General features: G+C 39.7%; 1 protein-coding gene and 1 pseudogene across 1 annotated transcript; both read left to right on the forward strand.

The window, feature by feature from the left end:
- Positions 1–1336: 1336 nt before the first annotated feature.
- On the forward strand, positions 1337–8377 carry LOC146721428 (uncharacterized; annotated as a pseudogene).
- A 2486-nt stretch (positions 8378–10863) lies between these two features.
- On the forward strand, positions 10864–15928 carry LOC146721429 (uncharacterized). The gene is made up of 2 exons (XM_085486772.1): positions 10864–14365; positions 14418–15928. Exons 1-2 carry the CDS (start codon positions 10864–10866, stop codon positions 15926–15928), a joined length of 5013 nt encoding a protein of 1670 aa, XP_085342898.1.
- Positions 15929–16638: the final 710 nt, after the last annotated feature.

Consider the following 16638-nt stretch of genomic DNA (forward strand, 5'->3'; position numbering starts at 1 on the left):
TAATTGCAAAAAAAAGAAGCTGCAGATTATTACATAAGTTTGAAAATTTTTGATATAATTTGTTTGACTTGTAGAATGCTCGGAATTAGTTGCTCTTTTCGAGCCGATTTCGCGAGCGACGGGGCGGGTTTCCCCACTACCGTCGAGGCTCGACGGCGGAGTCGTCGTCACTCCGGGCAACGCTATATCTCAGGAGCGTCGCTAAACATGTTAAGTTGTGCCTTCCGCCAAATCGTCATTATTATTACATAATTTATATTTTTGTTAAATAATAACTGAATATTAACATTTTTATTATTAATGTAATTATAAATGTAATCTATATTGTTCATAGATACATGTATATATATTGTATACGTATATATGTTATAGATTACATTTATAATTATATTAATAATAGAAATAATATAGATATTAAAAATAATATTTAATAATTATAATCTTACACAACAATAATTTTCCACATCACCCGTGAGGTACTATTGCAGATGCGTTTTTTTTATAGTGGTTTCCCCAGTAGGCCTATTCCACTGAAAATAATAAAAAGTGCGGTGGCTTGGCAGGAAAACAATAGGGTCACTATTTATATTTCGGGAATTGGCAACACTGATGTCATGTGAGTCCATCTGACGGTTCCATCGTAAAGTTTGACATTTTTGACGATATACGTACTGAGAACATTTTGTCATACGGACGCTATTTGTTTATTTTATATTTAGTTGAAAGTTTCGTCTCGGCAAAAAATGGAACTGAATCGTGAACATTTTCGTGCAATGATTTTTTACGACTTTCGACGTGGATTATCACAACAAGAGTGCGTCAATCAACTTAATTTGACTTTTGGCGATGAAGCTCTATCAAAAACCACTGTGTATCGCTGGTATAGTGAATTCAATCGTGGTCGTAGTTCGCTGTCCGACGAGTTTCGTGAAGGTCGTCCAAAATCGACTGTAGTACCAGAAAACATCGATGCTGTACACGAAATGATTAAGCAAGATCATCATGTAACCTATTGTGAGATTGAGGCATCCCTAAGCATTAGTTCCACCAGCATATATGCGATTTTATATGAACACTTAGCTGTGCGAAAGTTATGTTCGCGTTGGATCCCACATAATTTGACAATCGCTCAAAAAAAGGCTCGTGTCGATTGGTGCAAAGAAATGCTTAAGAAATACAATCGCGGTGCTTCAAAAGACGTTTATAAAATCGTGACAGGTGACGAATCATGGATATATTCGTATGAGCCCGAAAGTAAGCAGCAGTCGACTGTATGGGTGTTCCAAGATGAACCAAATCCAACAAAAGTTTTCGCGCACGAAGCACTTCAAAGAAAATGGTGGCCTGTTTCTTCGGAAAAACTGGTCATATTGCAACAGTGCCTCTAGAGGATCGTAGAACAGTAAATTCTGAGTGGTACACAACCATCTGTTTGCCAGAAATCTTCAGTGAAATAAGGAAAACAAACAAGAGACGTCGGATTGTTCTTCATCATGACAATGCGAGCTCTCACACATCGGCTCAAACAAGAGACTATTTGAGCACTCAAAACATCGAATTGATGGGTCATCCGCCGTACAGCCCTGATTTGGCACCCAATGATTTCTTTTTGTTCCCATCCGTGAAGAATAAACTGCGTGGTCAACGATTTTCATCGCCCGAAGAAGCTATTGAAGCGTTCAAAAATCATGTTTTGGAGATACCTCATTCGGAATGGAATAAATGCTTTGAAAATTGGTTTAAGCGCATGCAAAAGTGTATCGATCATCGTGGCGAGTACTTTGAAAAACAATAAAAATATATTCGCAGCTTAACTATTTGTTTTTGTTCCTATTCCCGAAATATAAATAGTGACTCTCGTATTATGAAAAAATAGAAAGAAAATAATTAAAAAATAAGAATTTTATTTAGATCTTCTGGGTCGTTTACACGATTCTACTAGGGATGAGATATCCACAGAAATTTTAGAAGAATTAATTCGCATCAGCGAGGATAATGATGCGTCGTTTAAGGAGGAACGTTTTTCTGTTTTAATTATTTTCATTTTGGAAAAAGAACATTTGCATAAATATGTGGACCCAAACATGGAGAAAATTCGAAGACCGAAATTTCTAAGATGTGGATAACATGACACATCTAATAATTTGAAGAATTCGATTCCTTTTTCTAATCGCGCCTTTAAAGAAAGATCGCACTGCAAATCGCAAAATTCTGCTTGAAATTCTAGACTTTGTTTCTCGATTTGCACTGTGAGAGGATTCTCGAAAAGTATTAAATCTTTTCGTAGCATTTCAAAATCTCTGAAACGCGTATCAAATTGATCGATTAACGATTCGATAATATAAATGTGTTTTAAAAAATTACAGTTTTTGCCGTGTTTTTCAAAGAGAATCTGGCATGAAGGGCAAAAATGCAAATTATCATTTTGTAAATGATTTTTAAATAATAGCAGTTTCCTGCGAAAAGAATCGACATGACTAACTAATTGTGAAATAATTTGATCGGTCTTATGCAGCTTTAAATTTAAAATATTCAAGTGGTTTGTCATGTCGGTTATTAGAGTAGGTTCGCAAAGCGAGTTACAATCTTCGAAAAAAAATTTAAATTCTTCACATTTTGCTGAACATTGTTCTTGTAAGAAAAGGAAGATCTCTTTTCTTAATGCAAAGAACTTTTCTAAACATTTTCCTGCACTGAGCCACCGAACTTCGCAATGCAGAGGCACATCTGTATATGTTGCGTTATATTCCTCAAGAAAGAGTTGAAATTTCCGATGAGATAGGAATTTATGACCGCCTTTAATTGTATTATCAATTTTTGTGACGGTTTGCATGGCATTGCATAATTTCACAACTTTCCCACATAACGCTTCTTGATGTATAATACAATGTATAACAGGGATATTTAAATTTCGCTGCTTTATCTATTAAGATCCTATTATTTAGATTAGATCATACTAATCGGATGACCGAAGAATCCATTTTTGGAACTATCATGTGCATGCATTGTTAAATTGCATTTGGAACTATCATTGCTTTTGCGCCATCCGTTACGATAGCTGAACATTTAGAAAAATCTATATTAAATTTATCAAGGGTTTGGCTAACAGCTTTGAAAATATCAACGCCTGTCGTTCTATTATGTAATTGGATAAAATCTAAGAGCTCCTCGACACATGAAAAATCGTTTTGCACGACTCAAACAAAAATGCTCAATTGACTTATATACCGATTATCGGTGCTCTCATCAAGGCATAATGAAAAATAGGAACAAGATTTTAATAAAAATTTCAATTTTTGCTCTAAAAAAGAAGCTATATCGTTTACGCGGAATTTTACTGTTTTATCACTTAAAGTAATGGCAGCAGCTTCCTCAAGAGTCAAAGAATTTCCAAACAATTCTACTGCTGCGATGAGACATTCCTTTATAAATTTTCCTTCGCTAAACGATTTCGAATTTTTTGCGATTAAATTTGAAATCGCATACGACGCTGTCACAGCTTTTACTGAAGGTGTAGTATTTTCCGTATAATCCTTGGAACTACAACCTTCTTGATAAACTAATTTTAAACCTTCAATTAAATTATGTTTCTCCTCGTCCACATATTGCGAATATTCATTAAAGTGTTTAACTTTATAATGTCTCTGAAGATTAAATTTTTTTATAACATTTGGTTGATAACCACATAGAAGACAGGTGGTTTTATTATAAATGGAAGCGAAAAACATTTCCTCCCATGTCTTATCAAAATTTGGCACATACCTTTGCTGACTTTGCTCCATTCTTGTAATAAACTAATTGTCGAGGCCCAGAAAAAATCCAGAGAAAATCTTGTCTTTTAAATCGCCCTTTAAATATGACTTCCACGGAAGCGTCTCGCTGAGTGAGACTCGCTGAGCTGCTGGTAAAAGATTGTCGAAAAACAAATGAAGAGATAATTGTTTGTCTCGAATTCTTCAAATTATTAGATGTGTCATGTTATACACATCTTAGAAATTTCGGTCTTCGAATTTTCTCCATGTTTGGGTCCACATATTTATGCGAATGTTAAATCGCAGTTAAATCGTGCAGTTAAATCGCTTAGTACGAAATTTCCGAGAGCAAAGTTAACTGGATGTTGGTTTCATTTTAATTAGGTATGCACAAGCTCTTAAAGACTACCACGCAGTACATAATGTATTTATAAAGAAAATGAATCAAAAAGTTCTGAAGTACTTTTTAATATATAATTAGTTTTTAATATCAGAATTATTTATGTGTGCTTATTGTTAGATGAAAATTGGTGCTGATTGACTGACATTACACTCAATAATTACTCGTTTAATAAGTGTTGTAGATAAAAATAATTCAGAATAATTCATTTTTAACTTATTTTTTAACAAATATTACATATAACAAAATATATATAATTTTTACAAATATTACTTATTGTTAAATTGCATTACTTGAATTTAAACCACATTGTTTGTATTCTAGGCCATACTGCGTAAATGGCGAAAACTACATTTTTCAAATGCTCCAAAAACGGTACTTTCTATGACAATGGCATTATCTTTATTGCCACCAGAAATGTTTCACGAAGCGTTATTTATTATACAAACTGAAACTGATTCAATTTCTTCTGAATATCCAATTATTTTACAATTCACATCTTACTTGAGACTTACCTGGTCAAATATGGCATCAAAAATTAGTACTTATAATTGCCCTGTACGTACAAACAACATAGTAGAAAGTTTTCATAATACTGCAGTTCAAAAACTAGGCAAAAGAAATATTAACATTTGGACATTTTTAGGTAAGATTTACGATAATGTTTTTCTTAAATGTATTACAAATGTACAATATTACATATATTCTTATTAAATTTATTACAAATATTTATAATTGTATATCATTTTTCAACTTTCATGGTTATTAATAAAAATTAATATACATATAAAAGGCAATAAGAGCTAATTAAGTTCTGTTATTAATATTTATTTGTGGAAAAAAAAATTTTTTAACATAAAATATTAGACAAAAAAGTTCGAACGTTTTGGTTACCTTTTTCAACCTTCTTCAGCGCATCATTTAAAATTAAAGATTAATAGAAATTAACAATAAATTATTCATAACTGTCAATATACTAAAGCTATACAGAAACAGAGTTATTCGCATAAAAATACATCAAGATATTATTTTTATAAAAAACGAAATCAACGCATTTTTTAAAAGCATGAGGATTTTTATATATTCTATTCATCGAATCATCATTTAATGTAATTGTCGCGAAACAGATCTCTCGCTAATTGTTCGGTTAGGAGGTCGGTTGCGAATCTCGATAATAGCAATTGTTAATATGTCTATAAAATCATTATATACGAAAAATTAACATTGAAAGATAAGTAAATTAATAAAAATAGACTTACAATTAAATCGAGTAAGATGTTATATTGTGACGTGAAGGCTTTCAGATGTTGATTGCTCGAGGTTACAATAACGAATGATTTTTATTTCTCAGAGAGACGGCCACATAACGGAGAAAATAGTTAGTTGTTTATGTTTTTTAACTTTCATATCTTAGGTAGTCTATGTATTATATCGTCATAAATTACTGGCAAGCCATCAATATCTGTTTTTAAATTAAGACTGTTATTTTACTTTTTATAAATATCATCTCTGAAATCAATCTTTTGTTATATTGTGATTCTTTGTCAAGTATTTCTACATCGTCCCAACTAAATTCATGATTATGTTTTAATCTATGGATGGATCTATCAGTGATTACAGATTTTTTTACGTTTCTATGTATATTAGATCGATGTTCTGATATTCTAGTAGATAATTTCCTACTAGTCTGACCAACATACAATGCATTACAATCTTTACAGTCTATCTTATATATAACATTGGTATTTGAACACTTAGGAATAGGATCTTTATGTACTTTAATATATTTATTCAATTTGTTAAGACTATAAAAAGAGTTTAACATTCATATCTTTAATGATGTTTCTATATTGTTCAGTGAGTGTCGGTAAGAATGGGATGCAGAAATACGAGACCTTTAAATTTTGGTCATTCTTGTTTGTAAGACTATTCCGTTGTTCTATTAAATGTTTTAGTCTTTGGTTCATTGTGTCAAAAATCAATTTCAGAGGATAGTTATTTTTGAGTAATATTTTGATTACTAACTCTAAATTTTCTTTGTGAAATTCTGGGTTTGATAATAAGAAGGCTCGATCTACCAACTCCATTATCGTACCTCGTTTTTGACTCATAGGGTGTTGAGAAAGGAAGTTCAGATATCTACCAGAAAACGTTTTTTTATGATACCAATCATATATGATGTTGTTATTTTTTAATATCAATGTTAGGTCGAGAAAATTATTTTATTATTATCTTGAATTTCAAGAGTAAACTAGATTCTATTGTAAAAAGAATTAAATAAATTTAATGTGTGATCTATGGAATCCGATGGAGCAGCCATTATTATATCATCCACGTATCTAATGTATATGGGTGGACAAAACTTTAGTAGTTGAAGAGCTTTATTTTCTAAATCTTTCAGTACAATATCAGCTATGATAGGAGATAAAGGAGAACCCATTGGTGTGCCGAAGGATTGTCGATAAAAAACATTGTTAAATGTAAAATACGTAGAATTTAATACGAGGCTTACTTCAATTAAAAATTCCGACTTAGGGAGATTGCAATTATTTTCAATATATTGCCATCTATTGGAAACACTTTCGAGAGCTAAATCGATAGGTACGTTAGTGAAAAGCGAAATAACATCAAGAGATAATAATTTGTAGTTATTATGGATGTAAATATCTGAAATTCTGTTAACCATTTCGAAACTATTTTCTATGTGGCTATTACAGACAGGGAAACAATTGTTCATAATTTGATGTAAGTAAAGTGCTAACTGATATAAAGAAGTATTTATAGAAGATACAATTAGTCTATACGGACAATTTTCTTTGTGGATTTTAGGTAAACCGTAAGCTCTTGGTAATGTTCCCTCGCTAAATGACAATGAACGATATGTCTGTACCGAAATGTAATTGTTATTTTTCCATCTAGTAAGTAAATCATGGAGGTTCGAGATTAATTTTCTAATCGGATCCTTGTTTAAAACTAAATAAGTTTCATCATCGCTAAACATGTCTTCAATCCTTTCAATGTATTTATCTCTATCTAAAGCCACAGTTATATTACCCTTATCTGCTCTTGTTAGTATTAGATTATCATTTTCTTTAAGGAAATTATATGTAATATTATTTAAATATATTAATTTTCTGTTAGTTTCGCTTTTAGGATACGAATATGTACCAATAGATTTAAGTATGTTATTAGATCTTTTAATGATGGTCTTGCGATCAACGACTGGAAGTTTTTTCAGATTATTTTCGATATTTTTGATACCAACATCAAAATGTTACCAACATCATATTTTTGATATCAACATCTGAAAGCCTTTACGTCACAATATAACATCTTACTCGATTTAATTGTAAGTCTATTTTTATTAATTTACTTATCTTTCAATGTTAATTTTTCGTATATAATGATTTTATAGACATATTAACAATTGCTATTATCGAGATTCGCAACCGACCTCCTAACCGAACAATTAGCGAGAGATCTGTTTCGCGACAATTACATTAAATGACGATTCGAGGAATAGAATATATAAAAATCCTCATGCTTTTAAAAAATGCGTTGATTTCGTTTTTTATAAAAATAATATCTTGACGTATTTTTATGCGAATAACTGTTTCTGTATAGTTTTAGTATATTGACAGTTATGAATAATTTATTGTTAATTTCTATTAATCTTTAATTTTAAATGATGCGCTGAAGAAGGTTGAAAAAGGCAACCAAAACGTTCGAACTTTTTTGTCTAATATTTTATGTTAAAAAATTTTTTTTTTCCACAAATAAATATTAATAACAGAACTTAATTAGCTCTTATTGCCTTTTATATGTATATTAATTTTTAAAGAGCTGTTACAAATTATAATAAAAATTATTTAATACATTTTACTTCACATATTAATTTTTATTAATTCTTTTTTTAGAAAAGTTATCGAATTTGATCACTGATCAAGAACTGGATTTTCGACGTTTAAAAAATGGTATTAGATCTCGGCGAAACCGCTCACGGGCAAATAGAGAGCGCGATACTAAAATTTTTAACGCACAACAGGACTTAGTTAATAAAAGGTATAACTTCGTAATCAACATTTGAGTAAAAAGATTATAATTTAAAAGTTATATTAAAGCTTAAAATTTTTCCAGATTACCACTAAAAGATTTCTTGTTGATGTTTTCTACGAATATTGACATATTTCAAATGGAACAAATGCCATTATTAGAAGGTAAATAAATAAAACATGTAGTTATTTGCAGATAATTTGGACACACTTCAAACAGGTAAATATACATATAAACGTCATTACATATAAATGTCAACGTTAGTGATTGTTACGTCCAGACTCAAGAAAGGAAGAGTCAGAGGAAGGACGTAATTACTGATTTTGTCGAACGACACCGAACGGTGCGTCTATTCGACCCGAACGAACGTGCAAAGGCCCAAATAGGTCAACGACCGAACAGGTTGTTATTACTCTATTTTAAAAGACTGTTCGTTGGAGGTCCCTTTTTGGCAAGAGAATTTAATCTCTTTTGCTCGGGATGGGACCTTGTGCGACTTCTGGTTTGGGAAGGAATGAGAGTGGGATTTTTTATTCAATTAATTATATAGAGTTAAATTCATAATTAAAGATTAGATTTATTTTTATCATACCAAGAAGGAAAAAATTTTATACATAAGAAATATTAAATTTACAAATCTTAATTCTACACAAAACGTACATAAAGGTGCGTGTAAGTTTGTGTGTGTGTGATTTGCGAGTGATACATGAGTACGGAGGTCTTCAATCGGGATAATAAGGGAGAGAGTAAATGTAAAAAGGTGTTAATATCCCGATTGGATATTACAATAAGAGCTTAATAATAATAATAATAATAATAATAATAATAATAATAATAATAATAATTGTTGAAGATTCGTTCTTCGGATCGAATCCTCGAGGACGATCGAATTTTCTAGAATGTTTTTTGTTAAATTCCTTAGTGTTTACGCCAAGGAAACACGTGAAACCAACGTGTACACTCGCCGCTAATTGGCGTGTGTACATCGCCTGATTTTCCGATGGTCCAATCGAGGACCCCGATCGGCTGCCGCCCTACGCGAGCTCCGAAATTCGCGCAGCCCTCGAGTCAGTCCTCGAGAGAGCGAGCGCCGATAAACATAAGTCTAGGTACGCGACGAACTTGTAGAAAGTGAATAAACTAAATTAAACCGTTTCAAAACGCGTACAATTATTTGATCACGTTAACCCGGCATCCTACAACGTTAAATCTTATACATATAAAAATGGTCCTTCGAGCCGGATATTAAAAACCGATCGAGTGATAGTGAAATCGCGAAAAGAACGGGCTCCTTCGTTTCGTACCTTATTCGAACAATTGACAATTTCTGCCTCGTGTGCCTATATCGGGGCAGTAAATTTAAAAACGCAGTGATCCGCGGCAAGAGAAATACGCTAATTACGCGTTCTCGTTTAGAGTAGAAAAACTCCGTGTGCGGGAGTGAGACCGCGCTACAAGACAACAAGCCGTCGCGCGCGCTCCGAAACAGTCTATCTCTCTCTCTCTCCCGCGCTCTCTCCAAGACGTGAAGAGCGAGAGAGACAGTATCACGCCGCGCGCTCCGAGGCTCTCTCGCTCGCTCTCTCTCTCTCTAGCTGCGGCTCTCTCGGCCGCGCGCCTGCCGTCGCTCCGGCCTAAGCCGCGGCGCTCCGGCCACGTGACGGTCACGCGCCCTCACGTACCCGGTGTACATCGAATTCTGCATTTGAGTAGACAGAATTTCGACGTTGAAGTGTCACTTGCAGTGCAAGCGCCGCTATCACGCGCTTTGCAATCTTGCATTAGGACGGCAGTTAAACGCCGTTCGAGATTAGTGACTGCACGTGTACTCCGCTACTCGCGCTCAGTGACTCTCAACTCCGGCGCCGCTATCACGCGCCAGTGATTTTTAATTGAGTGCGGTGAACATACGCGAGTTATCCGCAAGCGCCGCAAGCACGCGCTTTGCGTTACGGTATTTGCAGTGACTCTCAATGATTAATCGTGACTCTACTGATTAACAGTGACTCTCAGTGAACGTGCGCCGCTATCACGCGCACCGCACCGGTGAATCTTAACCAGTGCATTTTTCTCACTGACTTTTGACTCTCGCAGACCGAAGTGTAAACGACCGCGAACGCCGCTATCACGCGTACGCGTCGTGCATCTCTCTGTGACTCTCTCGATCATCTTGGTGATTTTCGACGTTTCTAAACATTTTAAAAGGTGCGCGACTCGCTATTTTGACGCCGCTATCACGCGTCCGCCGTCGTGCATCACTCTGTGCCTCTCTCGATTATCTTGTTGATTTTCGACGTTTCTAAACATTTAAAAAGGTGCGCGACTCGCTATTTCGACGCCGCTATCACGCGTCCGCGTCGTGCATATCTCTTGACTCTCTCGATCATCCCGGTGATTTTCGACGTTTCTAAGATTTAAAAAACCACGCGATTTGCAATTTCGACGCCGCTATCACGCGCCACGCAATCGCTTCGTCTGAGAAAGACAGCCGATAACGGCTTAACGAGACGGTGCGCTAGCTCGCGCTCGGACTCTCTCTCTCTCTCTCTCTCTCTCGCGCGTCAATCAGCGGGCGCTTCAAGTCCGCGCGCGCGCTTGAAGATTTCGCTTCAGTAGCGAATAATCGATAAACGATTCAACAATCCGGCATCGATAATCATGTCGACTGTCGTGAGTGACCTGCTCATCGAGCAGGGAGCTTGTATTGACGAGATCAAACGAGATCTCGTCAACTTCAAGAAGCTGGCCAAATCCAACGTGACACTCGCCAAGACGCGAAGTAGGCTTGCCAAGTTGGAGGAGCACTGGGCCGCCTGCCGCGGCCTTCATGTCAAACTGCTTCAAAAGACGACCACGGAGCAGCAAGCGACCTTGCCGTATTTCACTCTGGAAGAGTTCCTGAGAGCTGAGGATGTCTACATCGACACGGCCGATCTGCTGCAAGATACGATAAGTCGATTATCTCCTAAAACAATTCCGTTTACCGATCGTAGTTCCGATTCCTCCGTTCGCGAAACAAATAATCATTGCTTCCAATTGCCACGCATCGCGCTGCCAAAGTTTTCTGGGAAATTAACCGATTGGGAAAATTTCCGAAACATTTTTGAATCTCTCGTAGTAACTAACGACGCTCTTTCAAATTCTCAAAAATTTCATTACTTAAAAACGAGCGTAACGGGAGACGCTTCCTTACTGATCAATAATTTAAAAATTTCCGATGCGAATTACGAATCTGCCTGGCAATTGTTAACCAATGAATACGACGATAAGCAAGCGTTAATCTATGCTCATTTACACGCGTTTATTAGCCTTCCGGTAATGAAAAGCGAGATTGTCAGCGATTTGCGAAAATTGCGCGACACAGTGTCTGCATTGTTAGCCGCGTTAAAAAATCTCGATCGTCCCGTAGAACAATGGGACGACATTCTTGTTTATACAATAACGCAAAAGTTTAGCGCGAGAACACGTACCGAATGGAATTTAAGGCGAATCAAACGAAATGAGCCTTCTTCTTATCAGGAGCTTAATGAGTTTTTAACTCTCCGTATACGCGGATTGTCGGACTTTGCCGATTCAAGCAAGGACTCCGGTTTTTCGAAAAATGATAAACCACGTTTAACAGTAAACAACGTGACTGTCTTTAAATGTATTTGTTGCTCCGGTGAGCATCACGTTTCGAAATGCGAAGACTACGCGAAGAAATCAGCTTCACAGCGCTTTGCTCTCGCGCGCCAGCATAAACTCTGCTTTAACTGCTTAAAGTCCGGACATTTCCCGTCGAAATGCCCGAGCAAATATCGGTGCAGACAATGTCGTCGCTCGCATCACACATTGCTGCATTCAGCGGCAAATCAAAATGCCTCCGATAACTTGGCCAGTTCCGAGGCTACTATCTCCGAATCAGCGTCACAAGCCGCATCTAATGCGACTACTAATCAAACGGTCAATACGATTGCGGCCGTCCAGATAGTACCCCCCTCGCTTCAGGAACATCCAAATGTCCTTTTGGCGACCGCATGGGTCGACCTCCACACCGGGGAGGGTCGCTGCTTAAAGGTTCGCGCGTTGTTGGATCAAGGATCCACTTTTAGCTTTATATCAGAATCGCTCTCACAGGCGTTGCGCACTAAACGGCAACGAGCCGATTTACAAATTAAATGCTTCGGCGAAAAATACACGGGTACTGCGAAATCGCGCGTAAAGCTACAGTTAACCCCGTGTGCTCAAGCCGATCCGAGCTTTCCTCTGACGGCTTACATTTTTCAACGCATTACTTCATACGCTGCCTCGCGGATTCAGCCCTTCGATGCGTGGCCTCATTTACAGGGTCTATCTTTTGCTGACCCTGATCCTTCCAGTCAACATCAAATTCATTTGTTGATCGGTGCTGACCTTTACGGCTCGCTTCTGAAGCGCGATGTCCGTCAAGGTCCTATTGGAACTCCGACAGCGCAATTGACCGCTCTCGGTTGGATCCTTTCCGGCCCCACAAATAGTAGGCCGACTACTACTGCTCAAGCATCTGTATTAAACTGCGTGTTGGAACAAAGCACGCACTCTCTTCTCCAGAAGTTCTGGGAAGATGAGGAGATCTCGCGGCCTGTCCCCCTCACGGAGGAGGAGGAGAGGTGCGAGGCTCATTTCATCGCCAACCACTATCGTACCCCTCAGGGACGCTATGCGGTTCGATTGCCCTTCAGGCATGATTTCCCGATAAAAATCGGTGATTCTTTGCACATTGCAACCTCGCTTTATAATAAAATGGAAGGAAAGCTACGGCTTTGTCCTGAACTTCACGCGCAGTACAACGAGTTCTTACGAGAGTACAATTCGCTCGGTCACATGAGAAAGGTGGAATTATCTGACCGCTCCGAGTTCGAGCCGGTATATATTCCTCATCATCCCGTTTTGCGCGACTCGAGTTGCACTACGAAATTGCGCGTTGTCTTCAACGCTTCGTGCAAAACGAGCAATAAGACTTCGCTTAACGATCACTTACTGATCGGTCAGAGACTGCAGCAAGACCTCTCCGCTATATTATTGCGCTGGCGTCAATGGCAATTTGTTTACACGGCGGACATTGCTCAAATGTTCCGCCAAATTTTCGTGCATCCGTCTGACGCGGATTTTCAAAGAATCTTATGGCGATCGTCGGCCGATGGGCCGATTGAACACTATCGCCTTCTCACTGTAACGTACGGGCTCGCCCCCGCTCCGTACCTCGCAATGAGGGTACTGAAACAGCTTTCTCTAAATGAAGGCGACAACTATCCCGCGGCCGTTCCAATTCTCAGCGAGTCCCTCTACGTGGACGATGCACTCTTTGGAGCGGACGATACGACTTCATTGATAGAAGCTCGTGTCCAACTAGTTGAGATCCTGCGAAAAGGAGGTTTTCAACTACGAAAGTGGGCTTCTAATGCCTCCTCTCTTCTTCAAGGACTTTCGGCTCATCAGCCGGAAGTCACCGATCATTTATTCGTAAAAGAAGATAATCTCAAGGTTCTCGGGCTTTCATGGCTTGCTAAAGAGGACGCGTTCAAATTCGTGATAACTCCGTTGAGATTGGTTACGCACACGAAACGTTCCGTTCTCTCGTTCACGGCAAAATTATACGACCCACTAGGATGGGCTGCTCCGGTTGTTGTAACCGCGAAAATCTTGCTACAAGAATTATGGCTTCTCAAAAGTGATTGGGACTCCCCTCTTCCAGAGGAGTTGCGCGATTGTTGGGAGAGCTACACCAACGATTTAGAATCATTGAACCGCGTCCGAATACCGCGTTGGACCGGTCGACATTCCAATAACCTCGCGTTCGAAATCCACGGGTTTGCCGACGCTTCAAACCGCGCTTACGCGGCGGTCGTTTATATTCGAGTGCTTCCTTCGCCAACGAAGTTTCAAATCACTCTGCTCGCTGCTAAAACAAAGGTCGCGCCGATCAAAACCGTAAGCATCCCGCGCTTGGAACTGAACGCTATCGTCCTCCTCAGCCGGCTAATCAAGTGGACCTTGACATCATTGAAATTACCTCCGATTCCAATATACGGATGGACGGATTCGACCATCGCTCTCGCGTGGCTCCGTCAACATCCATCAAAATGGAGCACCTACGTGGCTAACCGCGTATCCGAGGTGCATACCGGTCTGGATTCCGTTTGTTGGAATCACGTTCCGTCTCGCGATAATCCGGCGGACTGTGCCTCGCGCAGGCTTGACCGCCTCCGAGCTCGTGACTCACCCGCTATGGTGGAACGGTCCACGATGGCTTCAGAAACCATCAACTGCGTGGCCGATTCTGAATGTCTCAGCTCCGCTCGACTCTGTCACCGATCAGCAGGTGTCGGTGGAAAGAAGACGGCCTGTGACGCTCCATGTTCAAGAGGCCGAGGGTTGGGAACTCCCATATAGGTTCTCCACTTGGACCAAGCTTGTCCGCGTGACTGCCTATATGAATCGCTTTATTCATCGTGTAAAAGAAAAGAGCGCGTCTCGCTCCCAACAATCCCCCTTTCTGAACGCCGACGAGTTTAGGAGGGCGGAACTCTTCTGGTTGCGCTATCTGCAACAGAGATTCTTCGAACGGGAAACGCGCTCACTAAAGAATAACGGCACCATACCGCATTCGAGCTCGTTGAGCAGATTGAGTCCTTTTCTAGGAGAGGACTCTTTACTCCGTCTTGGCGGGCGGTTGACGAATTCCGCGCTCAGCTATGACGAGCAACATCCTATAATAATTCCGAAACATCACTTATCCGATCTCTTAATTGATCGCGCTCATAAATCCACGCTCCACGGGGGAACACAGCTAGTACTCCGTGTGCTACGTCAGCGATACTGGATCATTGGAGGCCGCAGCTCAGTAAAGGCGCACATTCGAAAATGTGTAGTCTGCACTCGTCAAGCGGCTAAATTGTCTTCTCAGTTCATGGGCGACCTTCCAGCCGCTCGTGTCACCCCTTCGGCGCCTTTTACTCATTGTAGGGTTGATTACGCCGGCCCACTCCACGTAATTTCATTCGTCGGCAGAGGGCAAAAGGCCAGAAAAGTATATATCGCTCTGTTTGTTTGTCTTGCTACAAGGGCGATTCACCTCGAATTAGTGGAAGATTACTCTACGCCCGGCTTTTTTGCAGCCTATCAGAGGTTCGCTAGCCGAAGAGGTCTGCCGCGTCACATGTATAGCGACAACGGCACAAATTTTCATGGAGCCAACCACGAACTCCATCGACACTTTCAATCTTTATCGAAGGATGCTGAATTGCGAAACGCGCTCGCAGGCGACGGAGTGAACTGGCATTTCATTCCCTCCGCCGCTCCACATTTCGGCGGCCTTTGGGAGGCCGGAGTCAAGAGCCTTAAAACGCATCTGAGGCGCGCTGTTGGTTCCCACACACTTTCGAGGGCTGAACTCGCGACGCTTCTATGTAAAATAGAAGCGTGCCTTAACTCGCGACCAATCGCTCCGCTTAGTGACGACCCGGGTGACTTGTCGGCGCTCACCCCGGGTCACTTTCTGATTGGACGGCCCCTCGTAGCCGTTCCGGAGGAATCGGTACTCGCGATCGACCCGCGTAGGCTCTCGCGATGGCAACTAGTCCGTGCCATGCAGGAAACCGTGTGGCGTGCCTGGTCACAGGATTATTTACATTCGCTTCAACAGCGAAACAAGTGGTGCAAGCAGTCTCCTAACTTCGCAATAGGCGAATTAGTAGTTAGTTAAAAGTCCCGTGCTCCCTCCGAGCAAATGGGAGCTTGCCCGAGTACAGCAGATCCATCCTGGATCTGATGGACTCGTTCGAGTTGTGACCATACGCACCGCACGGTCCACATTGAAACGACCTATTGCGCAATTATGCCGACTGCCAATACGTGATAACTCTAACGCGTCCGCAACGGATAAAGCCGCTAACTTGTAAGAGTTATGTAATCTTCGAGACGACTTTCTCAGCGCGAGTCGTCTTCACCTGTATGTTTTGTAATCATCTTCCTCGACAATTCGTTCCCGCTTCGTTTAACTTTATTTCGCATTCGTTCGCATACGAGGCGGGCGGTATGTTGAAGATTCGTTCTTCGGATCGAATCCTCGAGGACGATCGAATTTTCTAGAATGTTTTTTTGTTAAATTCCTTAGTGTTTACGCCAAGGAAACACGTGAAACCAACGTGTACACTCGCCGCTAATTGGCGTGTGTACATCGCCTGATTTTCCGATGGTCCAATCGAGGACCCCGATCGGCTGCCGCCCTACGCGAGCTCCGAAATTCGCGCAGCCCTCGAGTCAGTCCTCGAGAGAGCGAGCGCCGAGAAACATAAGTCTAGGTACGCGACGAACTTGTAGAAAGTGAATAAACTAAATTAAACCGTTTCAAAACGCGTACAATTATTTGATCACGTTAACCCGGCATCCTACAACGTTAAATCTTTACACTTA

Source organism: Nylanderia fulva, unplaced genomic scaffold (genome assembly GCF_048542155.1).
Source record: "Nylanderia fulva isolate GAGA-0341 unplaced genomic scaffold, ASM4854215v1 Scaffold479, whole genome shotgun sequence".
Classification (NCBI taxonomy): Eukaryota; Metazoa; Arthropoda; class Insecta; order Hymenoptera; family Formicidae; genus Nylanderia; species Nylanderia fulva.